The sequence below is a fragment of the Chanodichthys erythropterus genome, chromosome 15 (genome assembly GCF_024489055.1).
Source record: "Chanodichthys erythropterus isolate Z2021 chromosome 15, ASM2448905v1, whole genome shotgun sequence".
Classification (NCBI taxonomy): domain Eukaryota; kingdom Metazoa; phylum Chordata; class Actinopteri; order Cypriniformes; family Xenocyprididae; genus Chanodichthys; species Chanodichthys erythropterus.
The window spans coordinates 20,994,557-21,019,017 of NC_090235.1; the positions used below are offsets into that span (position 1 = coordinate 20,994,557).

A 24,461-nucleotide genomic window follows, 5' to 3' on the forward strand; every position below is an offset into this window, starting at 1 on the left:
CTGCATTTATTTGATCAAATAAAACAAAATAGAGTAATTAAATAATAAAATAATTTAAAAAAGTAAATAATTTTGAAATAACCATTTTCTAGTTTAATACATCTGAAAATGTAATTTATTCCTGTGATGCAAAGCTGAATTTTCAGCAGTCTTCAGTGTCACATGATCCTTCAGAAATCATTCTAATATGCTGATTTGATTTGTAAGAAACATTTATCATCAATCAACATTAAAAATATTTTTATGGAAGCCATAATACATTTTTGTTAGGATTCTTGGATGAATGGAAATTATATTTATTATGTACATTTTGGTGCATATATATATATATATATATATATATATATATATATATATATATATATATGTGTGTGTGTGTGTGTGCCATTGTGGGACCAGAGACACTACTGTTTGAAAAATTTTAAATCTTAAAGGGTAAGTTCACCCAAAAATGTAAATTCTGTCATTTATTACTCACCCTCATGCCGTTCCACACCCGTAAGACCTTCATTAATCTTCAGAACACAAATCAAGATATTTTAGTTGAAATCCGATGGCTCCATGAGGCCTCCATAGGGAGCAATGGACACTTCCTCTCTCAAGATCCATAAAGGCACTAAAAACATATTTAAATCGGTTCATGTGAGTACAGTGGTTCAATATTAATATTATAAAGCGACGAGAATATTTTTGGTGCGGCAAAAAAAACAACAAAATAACTTATTTAGTGATGGCCGATTTCAAAACACTGCTTCAGGAAGCATCGGAGCACAAATGAATCAGTGTGTCGAATCATGATTCAGATCGCGTGTCAAACTGCCAACGGCTGAAATCACGTGACGTTGGCGCTCCGAACAGCAGATTCGACACACTGGTTCATTTGAGCTCCGATTCTTCATGAAGCAGTTTTTTTTTTTTTGGCGCTCCAAAAATATTCTAGTCGCTTTATAATATTAATATTGAACCACTGTACTCACATGAACTGATTTAAATATGTTTTTAGTACCTTTATGGATCTTGAGAGAGGAAATGTCATTGCTCCTCATGGAGGCCTCACGGAGACATCTTAATTTGTGTTCTGAAGATTAATGGAGGTCTTACGGGTGTGGAACGGCATGAGGGTAAGTAATAAATTACATTATTTTCATTTTTGGGTGAACTAACCCTTTAACTACTGTTCCAATTAGCGTAACAACTATAACAACAGTCCTTATCACTGAGCCCTGATTATCCACCAACAATGTTTTCCAACTCGAACAGGCAAAATAAATGTGCAGGTAATCAGTAAATCAAGCGCATCATGATCAGAGCAGAAGCAAATTACATCTGATTATGTAGCATTTATGTGGGAGATAAAAGGGCAAAGAACAGAGCTTGATTTTAATAGAGTAAGAGGTCACTTGTTTTTGTCCCATTCTTATATATTTAATAATCAGAATATTTGATCTGGAATGAGAAAAACAGACATGGTGTCAATGGAATAAGGCTCGTATGGTTACGCACAAGAGACCCTGTTTTGTCACTTATCTTTCACACCCTCACGTCTGCTCTCTGCTCAGACTCTGCAGCCTTCATTGATTATTCCATTAAGAAAGGAAGTGCGGGGGGAGGATAGGGGGCAAATAAGAGGTTGCACTGCCTCTAACCTTCTCAAAAAAAAAAGTGAAGTGCATTCTGAGCATGTACATGTTCCACAAGGAGAGGCCAGATCTTCACTGCTTTGAGGACTCAATGTGGTTGAGTTGTTGTGCATCAGGTGGAAGCAGACAGCCTTTATTTCCCAAGAAGAACCTTTTCCAGGCTTTGGATCTTCTGATCCATCTTTAGTCTAAGACTCTGAAAACGTTCTTCAGCACAATACTTGGCACAAATCGAACGCCATCTGGATAGGGAGGATCAAACTCTTTCTGCGAATTTTCAAGGGAGTATTCCCTGCTGTTTGACAAAGGCTTAACGTCTTGCTGAACAATCAGTCGAACGAGATAAAGGTCAGAACAGGAGGAGTGGAAGGTAAAACGTGGTTTGGAGGCCTGACGACTTGCTCTTTGGAATTATGGTGGGAATTCAGGTAGCTCTCACCAGCCCCTGCAGTGTCACATCACTTAATGAAATGAACTCTGCTGGCTGTTGCCAAAGCTGCTTCAGCCCAGCTCTGTAGACTCATCGGGAGGAAATCAGGGCTTAATGGGGTTCGCTGATTAGATAACCACAGTGATATGACTGATTGGGTACAGGCTTGGTTGGAAGGAGGCTGCTGGGGTTAGACATTCAACACCTAGGAACAGTAAGCTTGATCACAAGAACAGAGTCAACCAGCTTTTTTATGTAAACGTGTTCATTTTTGTGCTTCAGCTACGGAGATGCCGCGCATACAGCTGGATATTTGATGCATATGGCTGGTATCTATTTTTAAACGCACTCTGCAGAAATTTCTTAAAATAATAGTTCAAACTAAATGTTTATGTAAAGTGTTTCCAGCATGGGTTTAGTATTTTTTTTTAAAAGAAGGGTGAGTAAATAAAATAATAATACAACTTTCATATTATGTGGGACTATCTCTTCAGTAAGCCAGTTTATAGTAGCTTACAGTGATTCAGTGGCGACGACTCTCTCAGCCAAGCCATAGAGCGCATCACTAGCCGTCAAGATCACCAGCTGACTGAGATGAGGACTGGGGACCTTCTCCTTCCTTTCCTCAGGAGATGCATGAGGACCTGTGCTCTCCCCTCCAGCCTCCTGCAGAAACAACAGCAAATATGTTTAGACTCATACTGCCCAAAAAAAGAGGAAAGAAATAATTCAAGTGAATACAGTGTTCAGTAAAATACTGTCAGTATTACATGGAACTGCGAATTTATTAAGCAAACAAAATGAACAGAGGTTTAATACTATGCATAGCATTCTTTTCAAAATCAGAAATTTGCACATGTACTGTTGGAACTTACTAGCTGCCATTTTCAACCAAAAATCACAAAAAAATTTCCCCGGAAAATTGTTTAAAACAAGAGAAAGAAAAAGCTTTCCTTTGAAATTTCCTTTCCTTTTGCTGGACATAAACAAAATGTAACACTAATTTGCACTATTAAGTAATTCAAAGCTGCTTTTAGTTACCAGAAAGGGGAAGACTACCTCAAAGGTTTAGAGGTACAATAAAAGTAATGAGTAAATGAGCTGTAAAATGAGGCCAAACACAGCATAAAACAAACAAAAAATTAGGAACTGAGTTCTGCCACCAAATGCTAATGCTTTGCACATATGTTAATTTTGGATTTTACATGCTTCTGCTTTCCCATCATCCTGTACCTGCAAGTGGGGGTTGTAAGGTGAAACGTCCTTACAGTCCTTGAAGTCCTTAAAGAGTTAGTTCACCCAAAAATGAAAATTCTGTCACCCTCATATCGTTCCACACCTGTAAGACCTCCGCTCATCTTCAGAACACAAATTAAGATATTTTTGATAAAATACGATGGCTCAGTGAGGCCTGCATTGCCAGCAAGACAATTAACAACATTAAGGTTGAACCACTGTAGTCACATGAACTGTTTGAAATACGTCTTTAGTAGCTTTCTAGGCACTGAAATTGTTAATTGTCTTGCTGTCAATTCAGGCCTCACTGAGCCATCCGATTTCATCAAAAATATCTTAATTTGTGTTCCAAAATTTAGATTTTTATACAGAACTGTTGAACTAATTTACAGTATGTAACGCAAGTGCATTATAAGTAACTGTAAAAATGAACAGTTATCCCTTACTTTACTTTTTCAGTGGATAAGTAATTTAATTACACCCAACACTGACTAAAAAGATTTTGTGAGCATCTCCTTTTGTGATTGACAGATGGAAGAAAATAAAATGGTTGTGGAACAACAAGAGTAAATGATGAGAGGATTGTAATTTTCAGACCTATCATTTTCATCAAAAACTGCAAACAATTCAGAGCAGGCCAAAAAACAATCTGTTCTAAAATTTAGCTGTTGTGAAAATAGCTCCCATGAACCTGAGGAATCACCTCACAAAACATGAAAATTGGTTTGGGATATCACAACAGTGCAATGCGATTTGATCTTTGTCACTCCATCATTAATATTCAAATCCTTATTTCCGAACATCCTTACACAAACCAATTCAGGTCATATGCGATTACAGCTGAAGTGCTGCCTTTGCGGATGTGTGCATTACATTCGGCATGAATTAATCATACAACTTGATTTGGTACATCTCCCTGTAGAATTTAAAAGAGATCCAATCCTGTCCGCATGCATCGTTTACAGATTTATGAGAGCGTTTAATGTTAATTAATATATATGTGTATATTAATATATATTGTTCCCAGTAAGACTTTTTTTAAAAGAAATTAATACTTTTATTCAGCAAGGATGTATTAAATTAATCAAAAGTGATAATAAAGACATTATTTACATTATTTCCAAAATAATGCTTAAAATAAATACTGTTATTTTGAACCATCTATTCATCAAAGAATCATCAATTGCCAGCTTTCATTTCTTTCCAGAGAATATAAATGCTTGAAAAGCAAATAGTAGGCAATTCAGCATCAATGAATTCTGACCAGAATCTATTAACTGTTTGTGCACTTTAGTCTAAATATGAAAGATCCGGTGAGACACCATATAATAGCAAAACATACATTCTGAGGTCATTTCCTGGCCATCATTTTCACTATGTTCAAAGCAATATCGATCTTTTGTCCAGTGTAATATATTCAAAACAATATAATTATATGGCCACTATATGACATTCATCCTTTCAATGAGGTCAGAACAAATATCTTCCAAAAGCATATTTATGTTGAAGGATGTAAGAAAAATCCTTGATCTGATTGTACTATATATAAAAACACTGTCCATAGTAATCAACCTGTCCATGAAATGACCTTTAAAAGACCATAACCCAAGGGCATGTGCAGTACACGACGTCTGATGAAATGTGAAACGAAATGCCAACTACAGAGACATCTTAAACTTACATATAAAACACAGTAAAAGTGTTCAGAGTCATTTTTGTTTATACTATTTAATCATAGTGGACTTAATTTGGCTTTTTGTTTAGCACTAATCAACGAATAAAGAGTCTAAATTAATGCTGAAAACTGCAGGGAAATCCAGGAGGAAAACCTAACAGTCTGCAAAACACCTGTGACTTGAGAGACAATTTGTCTTCCAGCGAGCCAAAGTGTAAAGCCAAAGCTACTTAAAAACAACAATGTTAAATGTTCTGGAGTGGCCAAGACAGAGTCTCAATTCAGTTGAAAATTTATAGGTGGAATTGAGGAAGAAAAAAAAAAAAAAACTGTGGATCTTCATGAAACCTGCTGAGCTTGAGCAGTTCTGCACAAAAGAATGAGGAGAAATTGGAATGTCCAGATGTGCAAAGCTGATAGAGACCTATGCTGCATCAGAAATCACATACTATATAGTAGGTGCTACATTTGAAAGGTCATGACCATTAAAATTAGTATGAATGTGGGTAGTACGAATGAAATGTGGACGTACTACATCCGCCATGTTGTTACCGTCATAACTGTTAAAAAAAAAAAATGAACACTTGCCATGCGCCAAATGAGAGTAAAAATTGCTGTTGGTGAGTATATGAAACATTGTCAATCCCCAGTTGGTTGGTAACATTTTACTGAATTCTAACAATGCAATGTTGTGAGAACATGAACAACGCTCGCGTTAGCAGTGCTACATTGTCACGAAAGATTAAGCAGTGTTCTGTGCGCAAACATCCAAAATGCACACCCAGACAAGCCGCGTCTCAGACAGCATGGGAATACTGAATTAAGCTACTTTTAATGTCTTCTTACACTTGAATGGGTAAATTCATACAAAATTTTGTCAAAAAATGCCAGTCTCTGGTAAACATAGTTATGTCTAAAGGGAAATAAAGCCACAACACAACGGAATAAAGCCACAACACAATGGAAATGCTCCCGACCACTAGGGGGCTCTCAGAGCTCGGTAATATTACTATTCCTTGACACTGTTCTATAAAGTCGACGGTTTTACAAAGATATCAATACCATGATTAGTTTTAAGTATGTAAGCATTGTATATCGACATGAAATATTTTGAAATATCGACATGATAGTAAAATCAACTACGTTCACAATAGCTTCATATTTATACTTGTGAATGATTTGATGGGCTGCCACAGTGCATGATAAAGGGAACATCCACCAATTCCACCAAGTGGTTAAAACGTATAATTTGTATTCATTAAAATTACTTTTAACATTTAAAAACAGACATGTTCAAATTCCAAAGGTTGTTAGTTCCTGTTGGTAAGACTGACAAGCTTTGGAATTTGAATGTGTATATTTTTAAATATTAAAAGTAATTTTAATGAATACAAATTATACATTTTAACCACTTGGTGGGATTGGCAGACGTTCCCTTCATCATGTGCCGTGGTAGCGCGTCAAATCATTCACAAGTATAAATATGAAGCTATTTTGCACGTAGGTGATATTGAATTAATATTTCATGTCGATATACGGTGGTTACATACTGTTTAAACTAATCATGGTATTGATATTACTGCCGACTCTATAGAACAGTGGCAAGGAAAACTAACTTTACCGAGCTCTGAGAGCCCCCTAGTGATCGGGAGCATTTCCGTTGTCTTGTAGCTCGATTCCGTTGTGTTTGCCTTTTTAATTTTGTTGTGTTGTGCACTACTGGGCCACCGTATTATTGGGTCTTGAAGAGACAACATCCTAATATTCTTGCTTTTTAATATTCTTGTATTTAATGGTAATCAAACAACAAAGGACAAAGAAAAAAAATCACTCACTGCTCTTGACTGAATAACTTTTGTAACTTTTGTAACTTTAAGTATTAATCTCAGTTTAATTTGTACTGTGAAGACGGTGTTATTTTACATTTGATTTGATCAGGTGTGACAAAAAGTTACATTTTAGGCCTTGGCTGCAAAGCTTCAGTTCCATTCACAAATCCTCTCCTGTGGCCTCATGGGATAGTAAAATGTCCATCGAATGTGCACTTCAGAATCTCGCCAGAAGACCTGGTAGGTCAACCAGGTACTTTTCACCAACAGTTTTATGAACATTTGCTCAAATACTCTTTTTCACCTACATACAGTAGTATGAAAGTAGGCATATTCTGACGCAGTGCTACAGTATCCACACAGACAAAATATTGCATCTGCTACATATGAACTTGGTGTGATAACTTACGAAAATTATGTGATTAATATCTTTTTCCTCTTTGACATGAAAAAATATTTTTTGTATTTGATCAGGTGATAAAATAAATTCTGTATGATTAAATGAAACAAAATCTTCCAGGGGAGACTCAGAAAATTCTTAAAATAGAAGCCCTTATATCCAACGCTCAGCCTCAGTGTTATCCATGCCTGAAAATAATATAAAAGCAGACAAAATGTAACCCTTAAACATTCAAGTCACATCACACACATTTCACCAATATACTGTAACTAGTTTTCAGCACAGCCAGTTCCCTGCAAGTAAAAATGTAGTGATTTTGTGAAAGTGCTCTCTGATTTGGGCCTTTTTTCCTTGCAGTGTTTTTCTGGCAGAGCAGTTTGAGTTCCTTCAGCCTCATCATGACACCATGATGCCTTCAGCCAAGAAGCCCTTCCTCCAGCAGTTCTACTCACAGGTCAGTTTCATCCCTCTATTTATTGCCTTGACCTTTCCAGTCTCTCCTTTTGAGAACCTTTTTTGATCTCCCACCTGTCTGCTGCAGGGTCTCTAGGGCCTTTAAAATGTGTAACTTCTGTTATAAGACTCAAAATGACTATTGACGAGCCCTGCTGCCTGTATGATCGGTGTGGAGTGTTTTATGACATAAATCACCTAATAATGGACTATAACGATATTAGGTGATATGAGTTGTCTAAAATACTACAGTGACTTGTAGAAGTTTATTAAATTTTTGCTCAGTGATATGTTAAGCTTCAATGCAACTGAAACAATCCTAGTGCACCATTTCCTTGAATTTTTTGTTTTTTTGAAGGTACGCGAGAGACTCTGAAGCCAGCTGGAAGATCAAAGATTCAGCTTTTTGGCAATCAGACTAAATGATATTTGGTGTGCCAAACACATCAGAAACGTGCCATTCCCACTGTAATGTTGAAGATGTTTCCCTGCGGCAGGACCTGGACGACTTTTGAAGGTTGAGATTATGACCAAAAGTATGAGCAATTTAGTTTTTGCTGGAAACTCAAGAAGGAAATTGTTTCTATATTAAATAACCATGTAGTAATTTGTATTTTTGAATAATATACTGAATTACATACGTTACAAATGAAAGGTCTAATTTAATTATTTTCTCTTTTGTTTTGAAACCTGATGGACGCAGACTAAAAGATAAGATTATTCATAACAAATGTTAAGTCTGGCATAAGTGCAAAAACAGCTGCTTCACAGTGAACAGCCTAGAAACAAACAAAAATAACAGAAGACTTTAGATTGATTCAAACTGCCTACTTGGAAATGCAAACTGTGTTTACATGTAAAAGTCGCTGTGGCGAGGGGGGCGTGGTTTAGCGGGGTCTGCGGCAGGAGGGAGTGTCTGGGGATGTGCGGTGATTGAACGGGTTGAATGTAAATCACGAACACCTGTTTCTCGTTCCAGTAACTGGCGTGGAGACAGGATAAAACGCCAGGAGAAGCAGGAGCGTGTGAGAGAGAGAGGGACTGCTGACAGTCGGACTAAGTGAGCTGTGCTCGTGTCGTGGAGTGAAGCCCGTCCTTGGATGTGGAATTATTGAGTGTGCGTTGCACCGTCTTTTTGTTTATGTGTTGGATATTTTTTCTCTGGTGAGAATAAAGACTGTCAGCAGCCCTAAAGCCGATTCCTGTCCTCTTCCTTCCCATTACACAAAGAACCTTCGTTACACTGGTGCCGAAACCCGGGAAGGAAGACGGAAGCCGCCGCCATGCAGGCATCCCCCGCCGCTGGAAAGCCGTTTGCGGACATCATTGCATCCCTCGCGGTCCTGCATCAAGAACAACATCGGGCCCTGATGGATCTTCGGAGTGACCAGGAACGCCGCTTCGAGGCGATCATCCAGGGCCAGCACGAGGACCGTGAGAGGTTCCGGAGCTGGATAGACCGGGAGGTTCCCACGGCGACCAGCGCGGCAGCTGCTGGCCCCTTCCAGCTGCCACTGCAGAAGATGGGCCCGCAAGATGACCCGGAGGCCTTCCTGGACCTGTTCGAAAAGGCTGCTGAGGTCTCAGGTTGGCCCCGGGACCAGTGGCCCATGCGGCTCGTCCCGCTGCTCTCGGGCGAGTCGCAGGTGGCAGCACAGCAGCTGCCCGTCCAGAACCTCCTGGTCTTCAACGACCTCAAGAGGGCCATCCTGCAGCGGGTCGGCCGCTCCCCCGAGCAGCACCGTCAGCGCTTCCGGTCTCTGGAGCTGGGGGAGGCGGGCCGACCCTTCGTGTTGGCCCAACAGCTCCGGGACTCGTGCCGCAAATGGCTGATGGCCGACGGAGGCGACGCGGAGCAAATGATCGATCGCGTGGTGCTGGAACAGTTCACCACTCGGCTCCCAAAGAAGACCGCCGAGTGGGTCCAGTGCCACCGGCCCACGTCGCTGGATTCGGCCATCCAATTGGCGGAGGACCACTTGGTGGCGTGCCCAGGGGTCGGCGAATCCCTGCCATCTGTCTCTCTCTCTCCCTCTCTTCTTCCCCTCTCTCTCTCTAAACCTGTCCCTCTACCTAGGTCCCGTCCGCCCGGCCCGCCTCGTGTTCCGCCCCCGAGGGCGGGGTGGAACGGATTCTCGGCAGTTCGTGGCGCCAAGAGCCCCGCCCAGGGGGCGGGACTGGCCACCGCCGGGCTGGACCCCGCGCCTGCTTCTCCCCTCTCTCCACGCCAATCATTCGGCCCGTTCTCCGCCACTGGAGCGGCGGGCAGGTCTGGGCCGGCCTGTTGGCGTTGCGGGGACCCGGATCACTTCATAGACCGGTGCCCAGTGATGGAGGTGGGGACATTGATCCGGGTCCCGGACGACCTGCAGGTCGCCCCCGGTCAGGCTGGTCAGTACCAGATACCAGTGAGTATCAAGGGGGTACATATCAGGCTTTGGTGGACTCGGGTTGTAACCAAACCTCCGTGCATCAAAGCCTGATTTCATCCGGGGCATTGGATACAGGCCGCGTGGTTAAGGTACGGTGTGTGCACGGGGATATCGCGAGTTATCCGTTGGTGTCAGTCGGGATTCTATTTAGGGGTCAAAAGCATAGTGTGGAGGTGGCAGTTAATCCGCACCTCCGGCACCCGTTAATTTTGGGGACGAATTGGCCCGCATTTAATAAATTATTGGGGCATTTATGCTCGGGTGCCTCTTGGAGTAAGTGTACGCGGGGAAGGGAAGTGCGAGTGCAGGCGGGGGAGACTGACCGGGGACCAGTGGTGACTGCCTCAGGGGAACCGAGCGGGATCGGGAGACTGATTCTCTCGGACCGTGATGATTTTCCCCTGGAGCAGTCTCACGATGAGACGCTGAAAAATGCGTTTGAGAGGGTCAGTACGATTGACGGTCAGCCTCTCCAGCCTGGACGACCACTAACTTATCCCTATTTTGCGATTATTAAAGATAGGTTGTATCGAGTGACCCAAGACACTCAATCAAAGGAAGATACAACCCAGTTGTTAGTACCAAAGAGCCGCAGGGAAATGCTTTTCCATGCGGCTCACTCCAACCCAATGGCTGGACACTTAGGACAAACAGCGACACTAAATCGCCTCATGACCCGATTCTTTTGGCCGGGCATTCACGAGAACGTGCGCAGGTGGTGCGCGTCTTGTCGTGAATGTCAGCTGGTAAATCCTCCGGCCACTCCAAAAGCGCCTTTGCGCCCCTTCCATTAATGCAGGTCCCCTTCGAACGAATTGGCATGGACCTCATCGGGCCATTAGAGCGATCAGCGAGAGGGCATCGTTTTGCATTGGTCATTGTGGATTATGCAACACGATATCCAGAAGCAGTGGCTCTCCGCAACATTTCCGCTAAGAGTGTTGCGGACGCCCTCTTCAGTTTAATCTCCCGAGTGGGGATTCCGAAAGAAATCCTCACTGATCAAGGCACGGCGTTTATGTCACGTACGCTACGCGAACTGTACGAATTGTTGGGCATTAACTCGATTCGAACCAGCGTCTTTCACCCACAAACGGACGGGCTGGTCGAACGTTTTAATCGCACGCTTAAATCCATGATTCGTAAGTTCGTTCAAGAAGACGCCAAAAATTGGGATAAATGGTTGGAACCCCTGTTGTTCGCTGTGCGAGAGGTCCCGCAAGCCTCCACGGGGTTTTCCCCCTTCGAGCTTCTCTTTGGGCGCCACCCCCGCGGGGTGTTGGATGTCCTAAGAGAATCTTGGGAGGACGGACCGTCTCAATCAAAAAATGAAATTCAGTATGTGCTGGACTTGAGAACAAAACTCCACACTTTGGGGCGGCTATCTATGGAGAATTTGTTACAAGCCCAGGACAGACAGTGCCGGTTGTATAACAGGGGAACTAATCTGCGTAAATTTGCACCGGGAGAGAAAGTGCTCGTATTACTCCCCACATCAAGCTCAAAATTACTGGCGAAGTGGCAAGGACCATTTGAGGTCACACGGCGAGTTGGTGATCTCGATTATGAAGTAATACGGTCCGATAGGAGAGGGGCACGTCAAATTTATCACCTCAACCTCCTGAAAAAGTGGAGTGAGGCGGAATCAGTGATGCTGGCGACGGTGATTAGCGGGGAGGATGATCTCGGGCCAGAGGCGAATGTAAAAAAACAATCCCTCGCTCTGGCCCCGGGGGAGATCACCTTTCGCCCTCACAGCTCACTGATGTTTCCAAATTACAGGCTGAATTTGCCGACGTGTTCTCTCCCCTACCGGGCCGTACTGACCTCATTCAGCACCACATCGAGACAGAGCCGGGCGTGGTGATTCGCAGCCGGCCGTATAGGTTACCTGAACACAAAAAAAGTGGTTCAGGCAGAATTAGAGGCAATGCTTGAAATGGGGGTAATAGAGGAATCCAGCAGTAACTGGGCGAGCCCGATAGTTTTGGTCCCCAAAACAGACGGCTCAGTACGGTTCTGTGTGGATTATCGCAAGGTGAATGCAGTGTCGAAATTCGACGCGTATCCAATGCCGCGTGTGGACGAATTGCTTGACCGGCTCGGTACAGCTCGCTTTTATTCGACACTGGACGTAACAAAAGGGTATTGGCAGATCCCCTTGTCTCCATTATCCAAAGAAAAGACCGCTTTCACGACGCCGTTTGGATTACACCAATTCGTGACCCTTCCGTTCGGGCTGTTCGGGGCACCGGCTACCTTTCAGCGACTCATGGACAAGATCTTACGGCCCCATGCTGCGTATGCGGCTGCCTATCTGGATGACATTATTATTTTTAGTAATGATTGGCAGCGGCATATGCAGCATTTGAGGGCTGTCCTGAGATCGCTGAGAGGGGCTGGGCTCACGGCCAACCCGAAGAAGTGCGCAATTGGGCGCGTGGAAGTAAGGTATCTGGGCTTCCACTTGGGATATGGACAGGTGCGTCCCCAAATTGATAAGACAGCAGCGGTTGCAACCTGTCCGCGTCCCAAGACCAAAAAGGAGGTAAGACAGTTCCTCGGGCTGGCGGGATATTACAGAAGGTTTGTTCCTAATTATTCGGACCTCACCAGCCCGTTGACTGATCTGACTAAAAAGGATGCACCAGATACGGTCCAGTGGACGGAGCTGTGCCAGCAGGCCTTCACCCAGGTGAAGGCTGCTTTATGTGGCGGGCCGTTACTTCATTCCCCTGATTTCTCTCTCCCCTTTTTGTTGCAGACAGACGCGTCGGACAGAGGGCTGGGTGCGGTCCTGTCCCAGGAGATAGAGGGTGAGGAGCGGCCGGTGCTGTACATTAGCCGCAAGCTCTCTAAGAGAGAGGCTAAGTACAGCACCGTGGAGAAAGAGTGTTTAGCCATCAGGTGGGCCGTCCTCACCCTCCGCTATTATCTCCTGGGGCGGGAATTCACCCTCTGTTCGGACCATGCCCCTCTGCAGTGGCTCCACCGCATGAAGGACACCAACGCGCGGATCACTCGTTGGTATCTTGCTTTACAGCCTTTTAAATTCAAAGTGATCCACAGGCCGGGTGTTCAGATGGCTGTGGCCGACTTCCTCTCCAGAAATGGGGGGGGGGCTGCAGGCCGGACGGCTCCCCGGCCTGAGTCGGGCGGTGGGGGTGTGTGGCGAGGGGGCGTGGTTTAGCGGGGTCTGCGGCAGGAGGGAGTGTCTGGGGATGTGCGGTGATTGAACGGGTTGAATGTAAATCACGAACACCTGTTTCTCGTTCCAGTAACTGGCGTGGAGACAGGATAAAACGCCAGGAGAAGCAGGAGCGTGTGAGAGAGAGAGGGACTGCTGACAGTCGGACTAAGTGAGCTGTGCTCGTGTCGTGGAGTGAAGCCCGTCCTTGGATGTGGAATTATTGAGTGTGCGTTGCACCGTCTTTTTGTTTATGTGTTGGATATTTTTTCTCTGGTGAGAATAAAGACTGTCAGCAGCCCTAAAGCCGATTCCTGTCCTCTTCCTTCCCATTACACAAAGAACCTTCGTTACAGTCGCACCTTTTAATTTTCACATCGCACTCTGCATATTGATATTCCTCCATGTTACTTTATCACTCTTGCATGCAAATAATTTAAAGCTGCCCTGCCTGCTGTAGGTATATATCTACATACTGAGGTATATACCATCATACCATCCACTCCTAGAAGAAAAAAATTTATGCAAAATACTGCAAAGACCTGGAGGAAATCCCACAGGAAAATCCGATAGTGTCTGAAAGACACCTGCGACTTGGGAGAAGATTTGGTTTTCAATCAGACAATGACCCCAAGCACCCAGCCAAAGCTACACAGCCAATGGCGTAAAAACACAATATTAATATTCTGAAGCAACCAAGTCAGAGTCTGGATTGCAATCCAAATGAGAATTTAGGTAGACCTGAAAAAAATGCTTGTCACAAACTCAATGTAGCCTGACTGAGCAATCTTAAAGGCTAGAGAAAAACTGGAGAACAAATTGTATAGCAAGACAGCTGTTGTACAACTCCTCCCTTGTAAATGGCACTGGATAAATGTAAATGCAGTCATACAATTATGCAAGCTTTCAGGGATTGAAAAAATGCATCAAACCATTGCTGAATGGTATCTGAGGTTAACACTATCCATTGAGATCAACTAATGAGGTTAAAATTAACACTCTGTTCCTGTTAGAATAAACATGACAGAGGATAATGGGATTACTAGGCTTAATACCATGCATACATTGGAGATTAAAGATTAATAAATTCCCTTTGAATTCTACTATCATAAGTTCTCTGAAGATACAAACTGAAATGACACGTGCTTAAAAATACCATTTCAGCTGTATAATTCACTGCACATTAGAGGTGTTGTGCTGAAAATGACCCATAGGACAAACATCTGTGAGAAGGTTAATAGAAAAAAAAAATCTCCCTAAAATGACTGTATAGTTGAAAAGTTGCTTCACGATGAGTGCGGAACAGTCATTGTTACATTAGAATTCTGCAGGTAAGATCTGATGGTCACACTGTCAAAATATGATGTTACAATTTTTAAAAGGCTGTTTCTATTTGGATATAATTTTAAAATGTAATTTATTCCTGTGATGCAAAGCTGAATTTTCAGCAGCATTACTCCAGTCTTCAGTGTCACATGATCCTTCAGAAATCATGCTGATTTTCTGCTCAAGAAACATTTCTAATTACTATCAATGTTAAAAAACAGACTGTGACAAAAATATTTTTTCAGGATTCTATGAATATAAAGTTCAAAAGAACAGCATCTATTTTAAACATCATAATGTCTTTAGCGTCACTTTTGGTTAATTTAATGCATCCTTGCTGAATAGAATTACTGACCCCAAACATTTGAACGGTACTTACTGTACATTATGCCAAATGTTTCCAACAATGTTTAAATTAGTGGTGGGCCGTTATCGGCGTTAACGTGCTGCGTTAACGTGAGACTCTTATCGGGCAATAAAAAAAAAAATTCACCATTAATCTATTCTCAAAGTTGGGTTGGGAGCTGGGTCTATACTACGCAAGCTATGATGACTTTCACCTTGATAGTTTAGCGCGGATGTATACCTAGACGAATTGACCCTTTGCAAAGACCCGCCCCCCCTTAGTTACTGCTGCTTTCTCCGACAAGCCGTGGCGCGGTCAGGCCACACACAGTGATAATGCATCACGGAGCAAAGAGGATACTGACAACACATCGACAGACAAGACAGAGCAGGTTACTTATGATATTAAACAAAGTCCCAGCTTTAAAACTGTGTAGTTTTTTAAGAATTTCAAACAATTAAAAACGTTTTGTGGTTCTTTCATGTGTCGTGACCATGGTCGTGACAGATTGCTGTAGTGCCTCAGCTCAAGAGGCTCGTAAACTGATCATCTCTTACTAAGAGTCCATTTATAGCAGCAAATAACCATGAATGAACATGAGAATCAATGTTGTTTCAAACGCGGAAAGATGTCAATATACACAATTTTTCAAGTTTAACTCCACCGAGGTTAATCTTCTAACTCCTATCTGCTTTGTCAGACAAAATGGCGGATTACTTTTAGTCATTTGCTGCGTCCCAATTCGCCTACTTATACTACGCCCTAAAAGTATGTACTTTTTCGATGAACAAAAAGTACTTACTTTTGAGTGTGTAGCAAAAGAGTAGACAAGCTTTGGGACATACTATCACGCCATACAATTGCATCTTTGCTCTCTGCCGCATCTAGTCACCGTAAACTGGCCTGTCAATCATCTTACATCCTCCACATTTCATTTAGTTTAATTTTCCTACCGTGTCGAAGAGAAATGCAGCACGTTGATCTGCAGTCGCAAGTCTTTCATGTGGAGAACTCTCCTCATATTAATGCATAATGATGCATTTAAAGGTTAATGGCCAGTCAGATCTTTATAAAAGTCCACATTGGTATTTGCAGATGAAAAATAACACATATAACATTAAAATAAATATTACACCAAACACCAAAGACGCTTTAATATATTATTCGTTTTATCAGACAGTTGAGCAACTGTTTTTATAAATTTATCAACAGAAAACCAATCCCAAAAAAAAAAAAAAAAAAAAAAAAGAAAGTTACATAGTGTACCTTTAACTGATTTTGAAAGTCTGGGCCAAATTAAAACAGCACTAGCTTTGGTAATGTGCACTTCCTGGAAAAACAAAGCTAGAACACCTGAAAAAGGGGCAAACTTTTACACTTCATGATCATCCTATTAAACTGGCTGATATGAAATTTCACAGTTCACAGTTTTTGTGGTTCCACAGAATATCTTTCTTTGGGAAGTTAACATTATAGCACACAAAGTTTTCTTACTTTCGGAAGAGCTATGCATGACTAACTGCAAGGATCTGCAAAGGTACGTGGCTTAAAATTAAGTCACTACAAAACAGGAAATAAATTTGGCAGATGGGCCTGCATACAAATGCTCATTATCTGCATCTGAATATAATTTTGTAGACTTTGGTGGCTTAGCATCCCATTTAGAATCCCTTCTGCGTTCAGTTAGAGCATTAACTCTGAAAACAAGTATTTAATGCAAATTAGAATTATGAAGGACACTAGGCTACAGAAAGAACCACAAAAACTACAGGTCAAAGCTGAAGCATAAAATAGCATTAATTATACTGTACAATAACAGTTACAAGGCTTTAAAACACAGTCTCATGTTGGTAACATGAATAATCTCAAAGACAGAAAGTGCATGGCACCCCAGGTGCTACTGAACGTGTCTTTAAAAAAGCTGCAGTTTACAGATACAATGACAGCAGTACTTCCTATACACCTATAGTCTTTTTAGCCTCCTCTTTAAATCATAACCTGCAAAACAGGTCCATCCGCAGCATCTACATTTATCAGCCAAAAGACCAAAAGGACAACAGCTAAGACAAGGCATACAACATCAGGCAACTTTACATGCAGGTGTAATAGCTAGGGCTGCCCTCACTACAGCCTTTTTTTTAGTTGACTATTAGTCATTAATTTAAGCCATCAGTCAGCTAATTGCACATTTATATCAATTTAATAATGTTTAAACATACACTGAGGAGAATACTAAACCATAATGAGCATTAAATATAGATAGGCGCAATACAGCCCTAAAGTGCATGCATAAAGCTTGCCGCAAAGCACCAGCAAGTTATAATCATGAATGTGTTGGGAAAAAAACAGCAAGGAGACATTTTAGTTATTTATTGATAAACGAATGTTTTCTGAGTCATTGTCGGCTGCAGAGATGAAGCTGACAATGATGACTCGCCATTTCTGCAGTATACTGAATGCGCTTATAGAGTGGATTACATAATCAGAGAGTATTTAAATTTAGTTGATTTTAACCTGTTAACCTGTATTTTGAATTTTAGTTGAATTTAACAGTTTCAAGCTTTATTTCAAGGCATTTACATGGATTCTCTCATACATCTGTAATCAGACTAGTAGCACTGTTGGAACAACAACAACAAAAAAAAAAAATATCTCCAAATTAGGACCCGCAATAGATCCATATAAAGTCTGCTATTGAAAAAGGTTGTTTTAAACTTTGAACATTGCTTCAATCAATCTGTCAAATAAATTAGATGTTAAAGGACCTCAATCTCAATGGGAATCTGATGCTCCTTTAGCACCCCAGTGCTAAAACCACCAGTGGTTAATAGCTGGTGGAGAGCGTAATCCTTGTAGGCGAATCCTACCATGATTTATCGCCCCATCTATCTAAATGCGTTACAATGCACCAGGCTTCATTATTGTCTTCTTATCGGGTGCTAAAGCTACCGTGAGCTAAAATATGAAGAGAAAAGGTTCCATGCAAAAAAAAAAAAAAAATCAATACCTCATCTTGAAATGGTGACTTTTTGTGAATTTTGATTCACTGCAAATAAACTGAGGACTAAGGCAGTGGTATATCAAGAACTTGGGCTTGGGGTTTATATAAAATGAAAAGAAAAGAGAGAAAGAAATGGAATCTGATAACATGCAACTGAAATACCCGAGCAATGGCCAAGCATTCGCCACAGCCTTGGAATGCTTAAATCTAATCTGCTTCTAGAAAGGGGACAAAGTAAGGCAAGGCAAGGAATAATCCATTCCATTGTGAACATAGCTGAATTTAATTACAAAGCCCTCACAGCTGAATATGAGTGGCCTCAAATGTAATTAATCACTCAGACTTTTTATCTCAACAATGCACAAAATAACTATGAAAAAGAAAGAAAAAGGCATATTGAGAAATGTATGTCTCTCTCTTTTTAAAAGCATCATCAAATACAATCCTGAAAGACAAAGCAACATTTCAGTGTTGATAAAACTCCAAGGCAGCTAATTAACATTCATGTGTAAAAGAGGGTAGATAATGCATATCTAATTACAATCCCCTGCATTTTAAATGGTTACGTGCAATCATTCACTGGTGATCAACTGAAGGCTAACTGCTGACCCAAGAGCACTCATAATAATTCACAGCATAGTGATTTAATTGACGCACACTTCATCAAGTGCTTTAGCAAAATGAACAAAATACATATTCAATCAAGCATTATGCAAAAGATCAAAGCATCAGGGTTTTGACATGAACATATTTAAAATATTGATTGACAAACTCGACGAGGAAATAGACAGCAATTAATGGGCACCAAAACAAATTGAATCTCTTGGCACAAGCCAATTGATCACATTTCCATATGTATTTATGCCTATTAGGCATCTAAACTGGACTTTTGGGACAGTACAGGAAGCTGAAAACAAAATATTACCCCTTTGATGCTTTATGATTTTTAGTTCAACAATGTATCGATAAAGCCACAAATTGTATTACTGTTTAATCAGATTTTTGTACTGTGCAGAGAAACTCAGTCTCAGTCAGTCGCTTTAAATTAGCATAGAACACATTTCTATGCATACATTCACTTTCTTTGCACTGTTTTGATCTAATAGTATATGCATTTCATTTACATAGCAGTGTCCTAAAAGCAAACAAGCGATTCAAGGTCACCGTCCTGGTTAAACTTCAAATGCTTCATAGAGCATGTGCATACATGTCAATCAAATATAGCACAACAGAAAGGGCTCACAATATTTGTTTTTCTACATCAAATTTAGTTTTAAATGAAGAGTAAGCGCAATGGGATCAAAAAATAAGGCGTAACCTCAAAGCATTTCTTTGTAACAGGAAAAAATAGAGGGTTTCTTCAACTTCAGACAATTCCAAGAACTTTTTCTATTTGTCATGGAAACTTTTTACCATAACTTCATCAATTATCATGCTACATTATTTATGCTACATTTTTAAATGCCTTTTACTTTATCTTATTGATTTACTCTTGTCTTCAATCTTCAATCTTGAAAATTCATAATAAAACATGAATAACGCCATAATTAAAATGATGAAAGTTCATCATTATATATATATATATTATATTTTACATTATATATACAGTAGATTTCAGCTGTGGCGGGTAAGACAGCCATATTTTTTTTTAAATTACTATTTGAAAATTCTTTGTTCTTTTTATATAGCCTAACAAAAATAACTATACATACCTGATATATGCAATGTATAGTCTTGATTTGGGTGGTCAATCTGCATTTGTAAGTTTGAAAGGGTTTTAAATCTTGTAAATCAAGTAAAATGACTCAAAATCAAGTAATTTAAGCATGCCAGAGTCAACTTTAATCATATAAAATGTAATTTCCCCACAGCAAAATTGTGGCCAGTGAAAATGCTGAGTGGCTAGTAACTTTGGAAAACCACTAGCCACATTGGCTGGTGAGCAAAAAAGTTAATGTCAAGCCCTGTATATATATATATATGAAATTAAAAAAAATTTATTGCTGTAAAATTGTCAAATCATACAAAATATTCTTTAATTGTATTAGGGATAAATAAAATGCTAGCTGTGGAATTTGCCTCATCAGAAGGAAAGAGACAGCCATCATTTTTATCATGCTATTAAAAAAATACATAATTTCAAATTTGGCGGAAATGCTTACAACCTTCAGAAAAAGAATAGCACAGACGACAGAATTCTCCTGTGAGAAATACAGTGTGTATGTTCACTGTTGTGCTTTATTAAAAGACAAATTAAATAAACTAGTAAAAGTGTGAAGTGTTTTAAAAATAAATGCCAAAAGTGCCCATAGTTCAAGAAACAGTGTGCTCGGACTCCTACTAGTTAACAAGTCACTTTAACAGCTTTCCAAGTCAAATCTGGCAGTCAAACTGCACGCCCGACCCCAATCCAGTCACTGTTAAAGTACCCTGAATCAGTCTGCACATTACAGCCTTCTCCAAGCCAAAAACAGACTAAATCTGCGCGTTTAACCCGCTAACAGCCCCAATATAGTATCTCCCCACATAGAGCGCTATGCTTCCTTTGGCCCCAGCTGATCCCCTTCTCTACTCTTCATTTAGTCCATCACTGTTGAACTACCCTTCCATCTCCTCTCCTCATGTCTGTGTGGGTGTACACCGTAGCAGTTTCACACCAATTAACTCTCTGTCTTTGTGTGTGTGCCCTACTCTCAACTAGTAACATTGAGAGAACAGAGAGCTCAGCCAGTAGGTCCCCATCACTGTGTCTGGTTGTCACTTTAGTTTAGCGAGAGGCCCAAATGGCTGTTATTTGCTTGATTAACTAGAGCCTGCTCCAAACAGGTGGTACTTGAACCTATAAACTAGACAGAGTGGTCTGATTTTGTCAATCTCAGATGCCTTGATTGGGAAAAACGGTACTTGTAGTCCCGTCTTTGACATTTCACAAGGTGTCTGTAGGTATGCCTGATTTTCATCTTCATCTCACCAATATTACAGAGAAACAAATAAACAATCCTCACAAACCTGAAAGGAAATGTCCAGCACATTGGTGTAGCTTCCAGAAAATCCAATATTTTTGTCTTTCGAAATGTCTGAGAAAGGTTACATGACCTAAATAATAAATATTGTATGTGAGAGATTTTTTCTCTTTTCATCACACAAACATAAGACATGTGTGCATTCACAAACATCAAGATGCATCATATGATGATTAATAATCCTTTTTACACGACTCTCTGGAATACTTGTTTCTTGGGTCAGTCACAGCATTTTGTGGTCAAATATTTTGTATACCACTAGACTGTCTACAGCTAATTTGATAGGGAATACAATATTTCAATTAGACTTGTGCCGATATTCGGTAATGGGATAAATTGCGATAATGAATATGCACAATATTGTAATCGTCGGCACCTCAGAATACCGTAAATAATTTTTTTTACCAATTATTATTTTTTTTATAAGGCAATTAAGAATACTTTACCCATCAATCGTATAAAATGCACAACACCGCTGTATTCTGCGTCAAAAGGACACGCGCTCAGATGTAAACAATCCCAATGTGCACGAGAAGCACATGACTGAACGAGTGAAGGAGACGAGCTGAATGAAAGTGCGCGTTCACTCTTTGACAGCAGAGGGCGCTGATGGAACAGCAGCGGTTACCACGGAAACCGTGCAAACAAAGTAACTGCGCTAGTGAAGTTTTTAAAATGCTTCAAACAGCCATTCATTTTTTTGTAATCTCAGTGTTGTTCATCACAGCACCAAATACTGAATACTTAAAAAAGACTTAAAAGGATATTTATTTTCAAACCTAAACATTTTTATATTTTAATCTGGACTACATCATGCCCTAATGATTAGAAATGTTCTGATTATTTGTTATTGTTCAGTAAAACATACAGCTTCATTAGTTAACATGTTAATTCATTATCACTAAACTGACAATAAAAATACTTATAAAGTATTAATTATTATTAATGAATGTTAATTTCTTAGTTTAATAACATTACTAAAATCAAAATAACTTATTTAATGGACCTGAGATAAAACTAACAATGATTAGTTGTGTTTCTAAACTAACATTAACAAAAAATAACACTTTCTGTAACAAATGTAGCTATTGCTCAATCTTAGTTAATTTATTAAATAGAGTAAAGTGTTATCTGTTGTTCTTTATAGCCTAATTCTTTTGCATTTTAATCTGTTTGAAAATTTCAGTCAGAGTTGTTTTTGTTTTATTACAACGAGTTCTTAAACCTGTTAAACTATGACAAAAATGGTTTTGCAACTTATTTTAATACCGTGATAAAAGCTTCATCAATTAATTGCAAAATGAAAATTTGATACCGTCACATGCCTAATTTCAATCAGTAAATAAATAAATAAATAAATGTGCAAGTTTTTGTAAAAAATGTATTAATATTTTTTATTCTATTATGAAACATCAAATATTTCTTAAATACTTTATTTATTTTAGCTTTAGTATAATAAATAAAATCTAATCGTTTAATTTGCACAAACAACATGTTGTCATCATGAATCAGTGGTTGGGAGCGTGTATCAAACTTCCAAAGCCAGTGATTTCAGTAAACGAGGCTTCGTCACGTGTTTCGAAATTTCAATGGTTCACCACTGGGGGGTGGACTTTGGCAGTTTGATACACGCCCCGAACCACTGATTCAAAACAAAAGATTCATAAAGCTTTGAAGCTTCATGAAGCAGTGTTTTAAAATCGCCCATCACTAGATATTGTTGAATAAAGTCAATAAAGCTTCATAACATTGAGGTTGAACCAGTGTAGTCACATGAACTGTTTTAATATGTCTTTAGTAGCTTTCTGGGCATCTGAAAACGTTAATTATCTTGTTGGCAATAGTGGCCTCACTGAGCCAATCGGAATTTATCTAAAATACTTCATTTGTGAAGATGAATGAAGGTCTTATGGGTTTGGAACGACATGAGGGTGAGTAATTAATAACAGAATTTTCTTTTTATAACTGTTAACATAGTGTGAAAAGCAGTTTAGATCATTATTGTTCATAAATTCAAGGTTTCTGTGCATGATGAAATTTTCAGATGACAAATACGGAGAAAAAAAAAAAAAAAAACGCATATGAAAATTTCTTTTTACTCTTCAAAATAAACTTACTGGAGCATGAATAAGCCAATGCTTATAGAAGAAACTTTTCAGGCTAACAGCTCACAGATTACAGGCTTAATATAAAAGCTCTTAAAATAGTAACTACTCGTATCTTTGACATCTTTAGCAAACATGGCTCTACTGGTATGCAATTACTCGAGCTTCAAAGTTGAAGAAATGTCTGGAAATGTTAGGTCTGTGACATTCTCATTTTCTCAAGCTGATAACATTTCCGTCCTTTGCTCTTTCATAGAAACACTGTGCTTATTTTAGAAATAACTGAGAATGACAAATACATTGAGACAAATCTCTGCTTTCCAGGGCACTACAAAGCTGTCTCTACAAAACAAGAACATATGCTGGAAATTGCCAACACCGTACTACATACTTCTGCAGTACATCCTCAAAGCCTTGGCTTTGTAAGTAATATTTTCTGTGGCTATGATGGCATTCAAGGCTTTATACCCACAAAACTGTTCTTAATCCTCCTGGCTTCGAGGTCTAGCATCATAATGGTATCTGGAAAAATATAGCGCACTTCGCACAAGGATCAGCTGGAAGCGCAACCTCTTAAAATATGACTGTTGTTGTTGGGACTCGCCTGTATTGTAGAAGCTGACATGCTGCAAATAGAGTGACCCACTAGGGTCTCAAATAATCTGATGACAGCCTTGGCATGCCGTTGGATTCATTACTCATACGCTTACAAAACATCCACCTTGACACTGAGAGAAACATGTTAGGGAATGCATTATGTTCTAAGAATAATCCTAAATCTTTGCAGCTAAAGTATCTATGATAATAACAATTATCCACAAACAATCTTTCTAGTCATTATACACATGTATACGTGTTCGGTATTGAAAAACGTCTTGGCTCTGTAATGTCAAATTAAACAGATGGTGTTCCCAAGATACACCATTCATAATAGGTTCTTCTTCTTGTAAGTATGTTTACAATGCACTGGATCCAATATTACTTTGATTCCTCACTCTCAAGGGTTTCTGTGAGAAAAAGGGCAGAAATGTCATTTGGCAATTACTGTCTAATGTATTTCTCAGCTCATTTTTTCTTCCTCTCCTAATTTTCCAAATTCGCTTCTCATTAGACGGGTGTCGAACTGAATTAGAGACCTCATTTGCATGTGTTGTACCAGTCCGCAGCTCTGCTTATCTTCTGCGTTAGAACTTCTTAAATGTCCATATCTTAAGTATTCCTAAAATTTACAGGATGGGATCTCAAAGAATAGAACAGCTCCGTTGCTCCATTTTGGGAAGAGGGAAATCAAATCAACAGCCTCAGGAGCTCATAAAGGTGCTTCTTTGAAATAGCAAATATAAACTGAAATCGTCGCATTTCAATTGAGGAAAAGTCA

At 39.9% G+C, this 24,461-nt stretch overlaps 1 protein-coding gene across 2 annotated transcripts in view; it reads right to left on the bottom strand.

Annotated features, from left to right (window-relative positions):
- vps50 (VPS50 EARP/GARPII complex subunit) overlaps window positions 1-24,461 on the bottom strand; it is a 162,120-nt gene that overhangs the window by 21,304 nt on the left and 116,355 nt on the right. For both annotated transcript variants that reach the window (XM_067412278.1, XM_067412277.1), the window contains one exon: window positions 2,588-2,736. In XM_067412278.1, coding sequence (XP_067268379.1) covers window positions 2,588-2,736 — 149 coding nt within the window. The remainder of the gene's footprint in view (window positions 1-2,587; window positions 2,737-24,461) is intronic.